The sequence below is a fragment of the Dama dama genome, chromosome 28, assembly GCF_033118175.1.
Source record: "Dama dama isolate Ldn47 chromosome 28, ASM3311817v1, whole genome shotgun sequence".
In the NCBI taxonomy this organism is placed as follows: domain Eukaryota; kingdom Metazoa; phylum Chordata; class Mammalia; order Artiodactyla; family Cervidae; genus Dama; species Dama dama.
In genome coordinates, this window is record NC_083708.1 from 61,188,018 (window position 1) to 61,201,401 (window position 13,384).

Genomic DNA, 13,384 nt, shown 5'->3' on the forward strand with positions numbered 1-13,384 from the left:
AAAAGAAATAAAATATGCTTCCTTTCTTCTGGGAGCTTTGGTCTAGGAGGGGAGGCAGGCATATAAATAGACATGCGCAGTATAATGTAATGCGGTCAGTTATGGAAGGAACATACAAGGTATGTCATTAGGACAGAGGAGGAAGTGCATAACTGCAGAGAGGGGCAGTCAGGAAGTGTAACTAGATGTCTGCAAGCCTGATAGTGACAGGGAGAGGGTGTTCCAGGGTATGGAAAGAGTTTTTGGAAGGAAAGAGAGGCTTTGAAACTGGGTGGACAGTTCTGTAAGCTGGAGGGTGAAATGTGAAGGTGAATGTGGGCAACGAAGAGACCATGCTCTAGTAGCTAGTGTTTATCAATCACTTACTATACAGCTTCCCCTGGTGGCTCAGACGGTGAAGAATCTGCCTGCAGTGCAGGAGACCAGGTTCGATCCCTGGGTAGGGAAGATCCCCTGAAGGAGGAAATGGCAATCTACTCCAGTATTCTTGCCTGAAGAATTTCATGGACAGAGGACCCTGGCAGGCTACAGTCCATGGAGTTGCAGAGTGACACGACTGAGTGATTAACACTTTCAATACTTACTATATAGTAGATATCGTGCTAATCACTGTACTTGCATTATTCATGTAACCTATGAAATAGGTGCTACTTTTGATGGTTTTACCAAACCTAGGGTTTAGAGCATTTTAATAATTTTCTCAAGTATCATAGCTGGCTGGTAGCAGAACTCAGTCTAAAATGCAGGACTGCTTTAGTTTATAACCAATTTTTATATGACCCTTTGGAAATCAGATCATCAAAAGACTTAAAAGGCCATGCTGAAGATGTTTAATTGATCACAGATGTCAGTGATTTTCAAATTGTGTAACGAGAGTTTTCAGATGTGACTTATAGGATGTTCAGTTCAGTTCAGTCACTCAGTCTTGTCTGACTCTTTGTGACCCCGTGGACTGCAGCATGCCAGGCTTACCTGTCCATCACCAATTCTCGGAGCTTGTTCAAACCCATGTCCATCGAGTCAGTGATGCCATCCAACCATCTCATCCTCTGTTGTCCCCTTTTTTTCCTGCCTTTAGTCTTTCCCAGCATCAGGGTCTTTTCCAATGAGTTAGTTCTTCACATCAGGCGGCCAAAGTAATTGAGTTTCAGCTTCAGCGTGAGTCCTTCCATTGAATGTTCAGGACTGATCTCCTTTAGGATGGACTGGTTGGATCTCCTTGCAGTCCAAGGGACTCTCAAGAGTCTTCTCCAGCACCACAGTTCAGAAGCATCAGTTCTCTACAGGAGGTAGTGGGAGGTGAAAAGGGAGTAGAAGGGCACAGCTGCTGGCATGCTGCTTTCTCTTGCCTTTTCAGAGTCAGTGCAGCTCCACCTTTCTTATTTTGATGTGTGGTTTGTTATATTGATGGTTTCATGCAGGTGTGTGATGTGGTCAAATACTTACTTTAGACCACTTTGACAATTTTATGGAGGATGGAAGGGAGCTAACTTGGAAGGAGGGAGACTGATTTAGAGACTATATATAGGGGTGAGAAGATGTAGAAAAGAGCTAGGATGTAAAATCAGTAGGACTTCTGGTTGGATTTGGGGAATAATGTAAGATGAAATGTTTAATGATAAGCTTTCTAGTCTCCTCTCTGTGTCCTAACCCTGTCTCTATGCATCTTATTTTTCCAGCTGATATCACTGATGCTTAGTTTTTGTAATAAAAAACCCAAATCTTGTTGCCTGAGTATGTAGAGAGTCCACAATCTTCATTACTGAGCCAGAGAAGGTATATAGTCAGATTAGATGTTGTTTCATTACCTCCCTAGTGCTTTTTATTTTTATTTTTTTTAATTAGTTGGAGGCTAATTACTTCACAACATTTCATCCCTAGTGCTTTTTAAAGTTAACGCCCACTGCTGCAAGTCCTTTTAAAAATTATACTGTTCCACCCAGGTTCAAGAAATTGAAGGTTTAACACCAAGGGGTTCTTTTGTTTTGTAACTTTTTTAGATATAACTTAGAAAGTTTTCACAAAACTGAGCATATTCGTATACCAGCCCTCAGATCAAGAAACAAAAACATCATTAGCACCCAGAAGTCCTGTTCATTCTCCCGTCTAGTCTCTATCCTCCCTTGAAAGATAATCACTGACACTCTAGTTCCCTGACCAGAGATTGAACTTGTGCCCCCTGCATTGGGTGCATGGAGTCTTAACCGCTGGACCACCAGAACCAGGGAAGTCCCCTAAGTCTTATATGTTTGTTTTTTCATTTTATCCTGGGAGTACTGACTTAGAGAGGGCATTAGGAGTGCAAAAGACTGGCCTATTATTTTCCTTCTTTCCATAGAATTTAGAATAATTTCATAGAAGAAATAGGATTCTTTCCACGAATTTTTTTGGTTCAGTGAATCTTCAGAATCAGGAACAATTTAGATTTATTTATTTTTTTAAATTCTGGAAATATTTTAAAATGTGTGTGTCATTCTGATAGTAATTTTTCTTTTTAATGAAGTTTTATGGTTTTCAGAGTGTTTTCCCACATGTCCCTTTTTATCATCACAGCCATGTGAAGTCGACAGACATTTTGTCATGTATGATACTAGATGTCAATATTTGGGATACTAAGCTTAGTTTTTATTATATATTTCTTAGTATTAGAGTTTATTTTCCCAGAATTAAATAACTTGATTTTTCTTAAAAAATAATTTTTATGCAGGTTCTTGAATTAGTGTTGGAAAACTTTGTTTACCCCTGGTACAGGTAAGTTCTTCCTATAAGACCTTTTTTCTGTAGTATAATGAATCCCATTAAGTGTGCTAATGATGCATTTTTAGTATAGATTGTGATTTCTCAGTGTTGGCACTATTGATATTTTTGGCCGCATAATTCTTTGTTATGGGGACCTTATACTGTACATTATAGGGTATTTAATGCACCCCTGACTTTTTCCCAGTGAATGCTGGTGGTACTCCTTGTTCCCCTTGGTTGTGATCACCAAAAATGTCTTCAGAGATTGCCAAATTTACCTAGGAGGCACAGTGGTCTCTTAAGAACCATTAATGTAGGTAATCAATTAACAGTTTAGTGATAGCAAAGAGGGAAAAACCCTAGGCTACCTTTTGAAAGAATGGTAACTTGTATAGTTCCATATGACTCCCAACTGTAGTGATTTACTATTTTGTATGCACTTTTTACACTTGAACTAGTTGTACATTTAGAGAAAAAATTTTATTCAGGTATTTAATTAAACTGAACGTTAATTTCAGTAGACTTCCTGGAAAATTAATGTTTTGTTCCAAAGTAGCTTTGTTTTTGGTATCTGATGCGGATGTACAAATCCCCTATGCTCAGTGGAATATGGAAAATGCTCTAGATCTGGGGGGAAAAAAGAAGTCTGATTTAACAATCAGAAATCATTTAATAAAACACTCCCTTACATAAGCATCATGTACTTAATTATATATTTGAACACTTACACCTATATGACTTATAATATTTAATTATATCTTCCCTAATGTTAGAGTGATTCAGTATATTTTGAATTTCCTAATTTAAAAATGCTAATAGGCGATTTCCCTGGTTTCCAGTGGCTAGGACTCAACACTTTCACTGCCGTGGGCCTGGGTTCAGTCCCTGGTCAGGGAACTGATTCCACAAGCTGAGTTATGTGGCTGCGGGAAAGAAAAATGCTAGTAGTTGAGTTGCTCTATAGTGAATTAAAACAAATTTAATACTCATTTAATATGTTATTTTTGCCTGTATAGCTTATATACAACTTTTACATTGGCATCTGTCCTAAACATGGGGCATTTGTCATTTAAGTAAATTGATTGTGAGGCCTTTTATAAAATGAATCCTGTTGTGAAACTCCCCCACTGCCACCCCATCCCCACCCTGCCCCCACATTATAACTTTTCAGATGTAAAATCGGGCTGTATTTCTTAGTGTGTATCCTGTATAGCTATTGATTCTATGATATTCCCTTCCTTGGAGTTAATAGTGGGAACCATGATTGATACAAAATTATCTTCTTTATTCTCTCAAGGGACTTAACAGCATCATCTTCTAGTTCAGAAAATTATACATACCTTTCTATCTTGCCTTTGATTAGGAAAGTGTCCTAGTTCTTCTAGGGACCTCAAGGCTATAGGAAAACTCAGGAGAAGGTTGTCAAAATTTCTGTTTAAAAACATTTTGAGTTTCAATTTATTTTCTTTTTCAAATAGAACACACACTTTTTTTTCTTACTTTTGGAATTAGTTTACATTATTTATCTATAAATATTTAATTCAAACTTTTATGTGTAATTGTTTCTTTTCAAAATTATTGTGTTTTTTAGATATTTCTTTGATGATGTTTAGAAAATGATCTTAAAAATCTTAAACATATGACTACGTACACATGAATGTCTGCAGGGAAATCTAATAATTTAGTTAATAATTATGTCTTGGTACTGGAATTATGGGAGATTTTTATTTTCTTGTTTCTTCTTTTGTTCCATAATATAATGCACTGTTTGTTAAAAAATAGCATAAGTAAATAGAAAAAGAGTCAGTTCTAGACTTCTCTTGGTTTCTAGAAAGGGAAGCTGTGTATTTCTTTGAACTTCTAAATGCTTGCTTTTCTTTTCAATTGAAGGGATGTAACAGATGATGAGTCCTTTGTTGATGAGCTGAGAATTATATTACGGTTTTTTGCATCTGTCTTAATTCGAAGGATTCACAAGGTATATATTTATAATGAGAATTTGGGAATTTCTGTGCTATATGTTGGAGAAGGAAATGGCAACCCAGTCCAGTATTCTTGCCTGGAGGACCCCATGGCCAGAGGAGCCTGGTGGGCTCACAGTCCATGGGGTGGCCAGAGTGTACGTGACTGGAGCCACTCAGCACACATGCTGTATGTGTTCGTCTTGTTCTTTACCTTTAATTTTTTTAGATTAAGAGATGAATGGATTACTATTGATTAACTGATCAATTTTGCTTTCTTTAAGGTTTGGATATCTTGGGTTTTAACAATTAGAGATAAAAAGACAACTGTAGAAAAAAAGTCATATTCTTGTTAGATGAATTTACTAACTACATGGTAATGATTATGATGCTTTAAAAAAATTTCAAGCCATATTTTGTTTAAGGTTTTACATATATATATATGGGCTTCCCTGGTGGCTCAGAGGTTAAAGCGTCTGCCTGCAATGGAGGAGACCCGGGTTCGATTCCTGAGTTGGGGAGATCCCCTGGAGAAGGAAATGGCAACCCACTCCAGTACTCTTGCCTGGAGAATCCCATGGAGGGAGGAGCCTGGTAGCCTACGGTCCATGGGGTTGCAAAGAATCGGACACGACTGAGCGACTTCACTCACTCACTCACTCACATGTATATATACTTAACTGTGTTGACTGTAGACACAAATACTTATCTACTGCCTTGTGAGTTCTATATATTGAACATACTGATAATAAATTTGTGATCTGTATCTCTGCCAGTAATAAAGATAAATTCTTGTTAAATGTTTCTATACCTATTTGAGAAATGAGCAATACAATCAACCACTGTAGCAAACATGCAAAAAATTATGAATAAGTAGTTCACAAAAGAAAAATATAAAAGTGCCAGTTAATATTTGAAAATACGTTGTCTTTTGATGAGATACCATTCTTGTGCCTATCAGGTTAGGAAAGAAAAAAGAATGATAGTGTTTAGCAGTGATGAGAAACAGGGAAAGCAAGTACACGTTCAAATTGATATAACTTACCCTGGAAGGGGGTTTGGTAATCTTTATTGAAAGACTTAAAAGTGTCTGTACTCTCAAGTATAATTCCATTTTTTTTAGTATATTTTAAAGAAATAGAGTGGAAACATGTATATTCAAAGATTCATTGCAGTATACCTTATAATAAGGAAGACTGAAAAGGAAAACTGACGTCCAATGACGAGATTGTTGGTTGACTGAATATAGTACATGTTAACTGTGAAACCCTTTCGATAGTGTTTGTGATTACTTGCTTTCATTTAGCATAATGTTTGTGATTGTTTTCACTTTGCATGATATTTTTGAGGTCTATTCATGTCGTCCTGTTGTACCTGCGTCAGTACTTATTCTTTTTTATGTCTGAATAATATTCCATTGTATGGATATGCCACATTTTGTTTATTTGTCTGTCATCGGTGGACATTTGGATTGTTTCTACCTTTTGGCTATTGTGAATAATGCCACCATGGGGTTTGTGTACAAGTCTTTTTGCGGGGAGAATGTGTATGGAATATTTGTTTTCCTTTCTCTTGATTTTACCTATAAATGTAATTACTGGGTTAGATGGTTTATGTTTAAACCATTTTTTTGAGGAACTGTCAAAGACTCTTTTCCTAAGTGAGTGCACCATTTTCCATTCCCACCAGCAGTGTATGAGTCTTGATTTCTCCACATCCCTGCCATAACTAATTATTATTTCACTTTTTGATTCTAACCATGCTAATGGACATGAAGTCATATCTCATTGTGGCATTGATTTGCCTTTCCCTGTGGCTGATGGAGCTTCCCTGAAAGCTCAATTGGTAAAGAATCTGCCTGCAATGCACGAGACTCTGGTTCAATTCCTAGGTTGGGAAGATCCCCTGGAGAAGAGGGATAGGCTACCCACTCCAGTATTCTTGGGCTTCCTGTGTGGCTCAGCTGGTAAAGAATCTGCCTGCAATGCAGGAAACCTGGATTCGATCCCTGGGTTGGGAAGATCCCCTAGCGAAGGAAAAGGTTACCTACACCAGTATTTGGTCTGGAGAATTCCATGGACTGTCTAGTCCATGGGGTTGCATTGAGTCAGACATGACTGAGCGACTTTCACTTCACCTCATGGCTGATGATGTTGAGCATCTTCTTAGATGCTTATTGGCTGGCCATTTGTATATCTTTTTTGGGGGGAGAAATGTATATTAACATTTTTGGCCCATGTTTTAAACTGAGTTATTTGTCTTTTAATTACTGAGATATATGAGTTTATTATCTATTCTGGGTATATTTCCTTCATTAAATATATGATTTCCAAATATTTTGCCACTTTTTGGATTTTATGCTATATATGTTTTCATTTTATCTGCATACTGTTCTGGGAGATAAGTGGGTCTTTACCGTACTCATTTTGTAGAAGGTTAGTAATACTCTTTGTCAGAGTGTCAGAGGTAATGGATGGGCAGAAGATTAGGCCTGGGTCATGTTATTCCTAGTACAGTGTTCTATCTTTGGTAACCTTGCCTGAATAATGTAACTTGGGGGTTTTGGGATAATGAACACAATCATTTAAGGTCCACAGTGTTTTTTTTTAAATCGAAGTTTAGTGACAAACTGATTGTTTTATTCATTTTGACTTTGACCTGAAGTCTCTAAAATGAAACTTGCAAGTGAAAATTTTCACGTGTGTTCTCAGAAGACGAGATTTTACAAAATACTTGAAAACAAAGACGTCTTGTTTATTTGACAAATATGGAACTAATTTATAATCACTGAGTACCAAGAGGGCAGGGGTAAATGAAGAGTAATATTATTTTGCAAAAAGGCATATTGCTAGCAGAAACAGCCCCTTTCTGAACATGTTTGGTATTCACAGCTGAAAGATACCTATAAACTGCTCTGGGTTTTACTAGTAAATCACTAATATTGGGGGCTTATGAGTCATTACACTTAATAGATTGATCAGACTGTAATGTTTTCCCTCTTCCTTAGTGAAGAATTTAAAAATAATTGAAAAGTTAACACAAAATAACACTGTTGGGATGCAATTTTCTCGTGCCTTTGATAAAGGGAGACTCTAATGTGTTGAACTTTGTGATGGAAGATAAGCCTGTTGAAGTCTAATAGACATGCTTTTGGTGATTTACTTAATTCATAGGGCTTTTTTTTTTTGGTAGTTATTTTATTTTCTGTCTCTTTTATGTGTATTCATGTACGCTTCTAATTCACTTATTAACCTACCCTAGTCATTATAGTTTCCAGTCTTTAAGTTGAAAATTGCCTGTGGGGAAAAATGAAACTTAGTATTATTCCAAAATAGAATCCTGAAAGCAGGATTTGTCTTGTAATCTGAATGAAAAGTTTATTTTCAAGCAGCCTTAGTTAACACAAATTTATAACCTCAAAGGAATGATAAGCTGCTTGACATTTTTTTCTTGAATACATTTAGAACAAATACAGTAAAGAAATAAGTCAAGAATAAAGACACTAATTTCATGGGAAAAATTTAGTGTATAAAGTATGGCTGTTAAGGTATATTTTAATTATTGTGATAGTAAAACTGTCTGAAGTTATAATCAATATGGTCTAAGAATGTAAAGTGCTTTTAAATTACGTTTTCAAAAGATTCCTAATAATACAAAATTTTTTTAGAATTTATTTATTTTTAATTGAAGGATAATTGCTTTACAATATTGTGTTGGTTTCTGCCAAACATTAGCATGAATCAGCCTAGGTGTACATGTGTCCCCTCCCTCTTGATACTCCTACCCATATCCCACCCCCTAGATGGTTGCAGAGCCCCGGTTTGAGTTCCCGGAGTCATATAGCAACTTCCCATTGGCTGTCTGTTTTACATACGGTAGTGTATATGTTCGGAGAAGGAAATGGCAGCCCACTCCAATATTCTTGCCTAGAGAATCCTGTGGACAGAGGAGCCTGGTGGGCTGCTGTCCATAGGGTCGCACAGAGTTGGACATGAGTGAAGCGACTTGGCATGCATGCATGCGTTGGAGAAGGAAAGGGTAACCCACTCCAGTATCCTTGCCTGGAGAATCCCAGGGACGGAAGAGCCTGGTGGGCTGCCGTCTGTGGGGTCGCACAGAGTCGGACAGGACTGAAGTGACTCAGCAGCAGCGTGTATGTTTCCGTGTTCCTCTCTCCGTCTGCCCCACCCTCCCTTTTCCTCCCCAGACTCCCTGTCCAGAAGTCTTTCTCCATGCCTGTGTCTCCACTGCTGCCCTGCAGACAGGTTCACCAGTACTGGCTTTCTAGATTCCATATATATGTGTTAATACATGGTATTTGTTTTTCTCTTTCTGACTTACTTCATTCAGTACAGCTAATTTTTAAGATCTTTGTCCCAATGTCTTAAATATAGTGTTCCTGCCACTGTAACTTAGAGATGAATTATTTTAAAAGTTTTTATTTTAATGTTGAATTTTTCTAGGTGGATATTCCATCTATTATCACCAAGAAACTATTAAAAGCAGCAATGAAGCATATAGAAGTGATTGTTAAAGCCAGTCAGAAAGGTAATACAATTTCCTGCTCCGAAGTTTGAGTGATTTTGTTTTTATATGCCAACTTTTCCCTAAATATCTGAGTACTAATAAATTAAGTGATATATTCATAAATGCTGTGAGAGTTTGTGTTTCAACTGAAGTCCTTTTCAGTAATTTATTAATAATACAAGTGGTTGTGTGAACTCAAGAATCTATGAAAATTAAAGTACAGTCATTAATTGTTAGGTATATTATTGATGAACCTTGTCTGTTTTTTTTTTTTGAGTGGATCCTTTGCCGCCTTCGTTACTTCCTCTGTGGTATCTCTCACAAGTCTTCTCTCCTTTTTCCTTAATGATTTCAACAGTTTTGACCTAGCCTATCCTGTATACTGTTACTATGTTAATTTCACAATACCACAATCCTGTTACCTCCCTACTTTAAAAAAAAAAATTAGCAACTGCTATGGAGTCAAAGCTGTCTTATATTTAAATCCTTTCCTGTGTCGTTAAGTTGTTTGGTCTACTCTTGTCCCTCAGCGTGTGCTATACTTTGGCCAGGATGCCCCGTTTTCAGTCCCTCACATGTGTCCTGGGCTGTATGCTGTCATGATGTGTGCATAATACATACTCATCAAATGTTTGCTGACTGAACAAGTGAAATCTTCCTTTGGGGCTTTTCCTGCTCTTAGATCAAGCTGAAGTATACTTCTTAAGCAAAATTACTTACATACTCTATATTTAGTTCTTTGTGAGACTGGTAATTACGATGTATGGTATTCCTCTTCTGGAAATTATCAGTAAGTATTAGCAGTCCAAAACCTCTCAGTAGTCTTGCAGCAAAGATACAGCTTTACCTTTGTATAACCCGGAACATCCTAGACCCATTTGAGCTTGGAACCGATTCTCCCTTCTCATAACATCAATTCATATAGTCACAGTATATTTGAGGAAATTGTGTTCTAGGTAGAGTGGAAGTTAAATTATTAGTTTATTTGTCATTTGGTATGAATCATTCCTCAGGTACGAGAACCAGTTTATATTACATGTTTAAACTCTTATGTTTTTGTCTTATATAACAATTAAGAAGTTTTACCTTCAATGTAGTTAAAAAGTAGAAAAGTTTAAATATGTATAATTTAAATGTTAAACAAAAAAAAAATTAACTTTTAAAATTGTTGTCCTGTCACTGGCAAAATCACGCCAGAAGATTGTAGTCACTCCGTTAAGGCTACTTTACTGTCAGGAAAAAATATGGAAAATGTGTTTTTTAATTAGTAAATTTTAGTTTTTAGAGTAGTTTTAAGTTTATAGAAAAATTGAGCAGATATTTTAGAGATTCCCGTATGTTTCCCCTCTTCCCGATTGTTAACGTCTTGCCTTGGTTGGTACATTTGTTATAGTTGATAAGCCAGTATTGATACATTATTAATAAAGTCCGTAGTTTTCATTAAGGTTTTACTCTTCTTGTACATTCTGTGGATTTTGACAGATGCTTAATGCCATGTGTTTATCATCACAGTATCACACTGAGTGTTCCACTGCCCCCAAGCCCCCTGTGTCTCACCTGTTTTATCCCTCTCTCTTTCCTCCAGGAACCGCTGACTACCACTGATCTTTTTACTCTTTCTACAGTTTTGCCTTTTCCAAGTGTCATAAATTCCATAAATGGAATCATACTGTAGCCTTTGCAGACTGCTTTCTTTCATTTAGAATTATGCATTTAAGGGATCTCCATGCCTTCTGTGGCTGGATTGCTCATTTCTTTTTCGTGCTCAATTACATTCTGTTGTCTAGATGTACTGCAGTTGCCCATTCACTGTCTCAAGGACATCTTGGTCACTCGTGTGCAAGTTTTTGTGTGGGAAAATTATTTTTAATATGGTCTTAATTTTTTTATAGACAAACACTTTGAACTGAGGGTATGAATAAACAGACTCATCTTTCTACTTTTAGTTGAATCGATCAGTTTAATAAAATCTCCAAGTTGTTTTGTTTCTGAGAGTGCTGAAATTTATCCTTGAGTCTTTGCAAGAGAAGGGTTGCTAGTTTGCTACCACTATTCATGTAAAAAATGGTCCTCAATTACAAAATCACCATAAAATGCTAGATTGGATTCATTAATGACATTGTATTAGTAATTAATGAAGTCCATAAAATTAAAAGACCTAAGTATTAGGAGGATTCCAATTTGTCCAAAGGTTCTGGTGTTCTAAATGTTATAACAGTGAATTAGACGTGTAAGAAGATTTTCAGGGTTTTGATTTTTCTTCTCTTTCATGCATGCATTTGTTTTCTAAATATTTTTGGCTACACAATTTTGTATACTCAGGAAGTAATTAAAGGTTAACTTCTTTATCCATATTCATTTTTACTGTCTTGGTGTTCTCTCCTTATCTGCCTCTTGAGAGTAGGAATTGCAAAGAGGTTTTCTATGTAAGTACTTCTGTCATCCTTAGACACGTTGAAAATACATACATTAGAAGCCTTGGTTTAATTTAAATTCAGTAGTAGTTGAAGGGCCTTATTATATCAGTCTTTCATCCTAAAGAAATCTTTCTGTCATGGATTCTGAGAACTTTTCCTTTCATGGTCTGAAAACTGTCCATTGATTAGGCAGGAGGTATACTGGTGATTAGTGGGGTTTAATTCATACCCTGTTTTTCAGCATCTATATTTTGCTTCTACTTGTATTAAGGTTTTCTTCTTCCATATGTTTTTTTTTTTTTTTTTAAAGCCAGAACATTTATTGCGCAACTGATTGTTGAAATCCTTAGGATGAACTGGATGCTGCAACAGCTGCTCGCTTGGGTTTAGGTGTTGTTCCTTCACGGAATCCATGCCTGAATCTGCGGTATACAATTTTTAGGTGCCTCATTCTACCAGTCCCGGTGGTATTTCGTCTTTTAGCTTTAGCACTCCAATTATACTTTCTCTTTCGCTTGGCAGGGTAGCCACACTTGCCACAGGTCGACTTCTGAAGGTGGTAGGCCTTAGAGCCACAGCGGCGGCATAGCGTGTGCGTCTTATTCCGACGCTTTCCAAACGACGACGTTCCCTTCGTCATCTTGCTTCTGCCGCCGAGACCAAAGAGCTCTTCCATATGTTTTTATCTTCTGCCTGATTTTTAAATTTTTCCATTAGCTAAGACTACAAAAATCTCACATCTTAGTAGAGTCCAGTCTAGTGATTGAATTTATATATTATGTGTAAATGCTTAATTGCATCAAATATTATAATTACTTGTGCATTTTACATGGAAGCTTTTCAGTGTTATCGGTTTAATGACTGTTTACTGAGGGGGAAACTGAGGCTCAAAGGGATTATATTATTTAAGATCATCAGTTAGTAAGTAGAACTGGAATTTAGCACAGCTTAGTCTTCTTATTTTAAATTCCTGTTTATGATATAAATTTTTAAAAGACCTGTACCCCGAATACTTGGGGCAGAATGCTTGGTAAACAGTTGTATAATTATAAAATAAAATGCATTTGTATGAAAGCCACATCCATCTTTGTCAGTCCTGCTTTTGTACCTCTGGTGCAGGTAACCTTCATTTACCTTCTTAGTTCTCACACCTTTGGAATGTATGTATTGGCTTTTGCCTTTTTTTTTTTTTTTTTTGGTAAATGGGCTTGCATTCTCTCAATAGAAATAGAAGTAAATAGTAAAAAATAAATGCCATTGAATTAGAGTTAAGATTCCCTTCACAGACTTCATCATTTTAAAATTTGGCCCAGAGTGCAAGGGGAAAACATGACTTCTTTTTCCTACTCTTTTGAGGTCTGTAAAAAAGTATTGGCAATACTATTATTTTTAAGTTTTGAAGTATTAGTTTAGTGCTTGGCCTTTAAGAAAACCTTTTGTTAGTGTAACGTTTATCATCAGTTAACGTTTAGTAAGTAATCTAACTTCATGGACTTCCACTGTATACAGTTCTATACCTTTTCTGTCCTATACTATGGGCAGAAGATGCAAAACTTAACCAAGGAAGCCCGTTTCTATACTATAATTTAAAGGGTTACCTGATTGATTTTGACGTGAAAGACATGAAAGAAGAGATAATAAAGAGCTTTAAGAAGGATTTTTTAATATTTGCAGAGGATGAATAAGATGTAATGCTTGATAACAGAAGCTTTGTGCGTGCTGGAAGACGTTTTATTTGTT

General features: G+C 36.5%; 2 protein-coding genes across 6 annotated transcripts in view; one reads left to right on the forward strand and one right to left on the reverse strand.

The window, feature by feature from the left end:
- Window positions 1–13,384, forward strand: part of SNX14 (sorting nexin 14) — a 74,619-nt gene that overhangs the window by 12,526 nt on the left and 48,709 nt on the right. For 3 of the 5 annotated variants that reach the window (XM_061131471.1, XM_061131473.1, XM_061131472.1), the window contains exons 5-7: window positions 2,708–2,751; window positions 4,630–4,717; window positions 9,164–9,248. In XM_061131471.1, the coding sequence (XP_060987454.1) occupies window positions 2,708–2,751; window positions 4,630–4,717; window positions 9,164–9,248 (217 nt within the window). The remainder of the gene's footprint in view (window positions 1–2,707; window positions 2,752–4,629; window positions 4,718–9,163; window positions 9,249–13,384) is intronic. The other 2 variants (XM_061131474.1, XM_061131475.1) reach the window with 1 other exon arrangement.
- LOC133047976 (large ribosomal subunit protein eL37) lies at window positions 11,943–12,305 on the reverse strand. Its single transcript, XM_061131477.1, has one exon. The coding sequence runs from the start codon at window positions 12,282–12,284 to the stop codon at window positions 11,991–11,993; it is 294 nt and encodes a 97-aa protein (XP_060987460.1). The 5' UTR covers window positions 12,285–12,305; the 3' UTR covers window positions 11,943–11,990.

Excerpts from the sequence above, each read along its gene's own strand:
- LOC133047976 (XM_061131477.1), bottom strand. The coding sequence starts at position 12,284 with ATGACGAAGGGAACGTCGTCGTTTGGAAAGCGTCGGAATAAGACGCAC.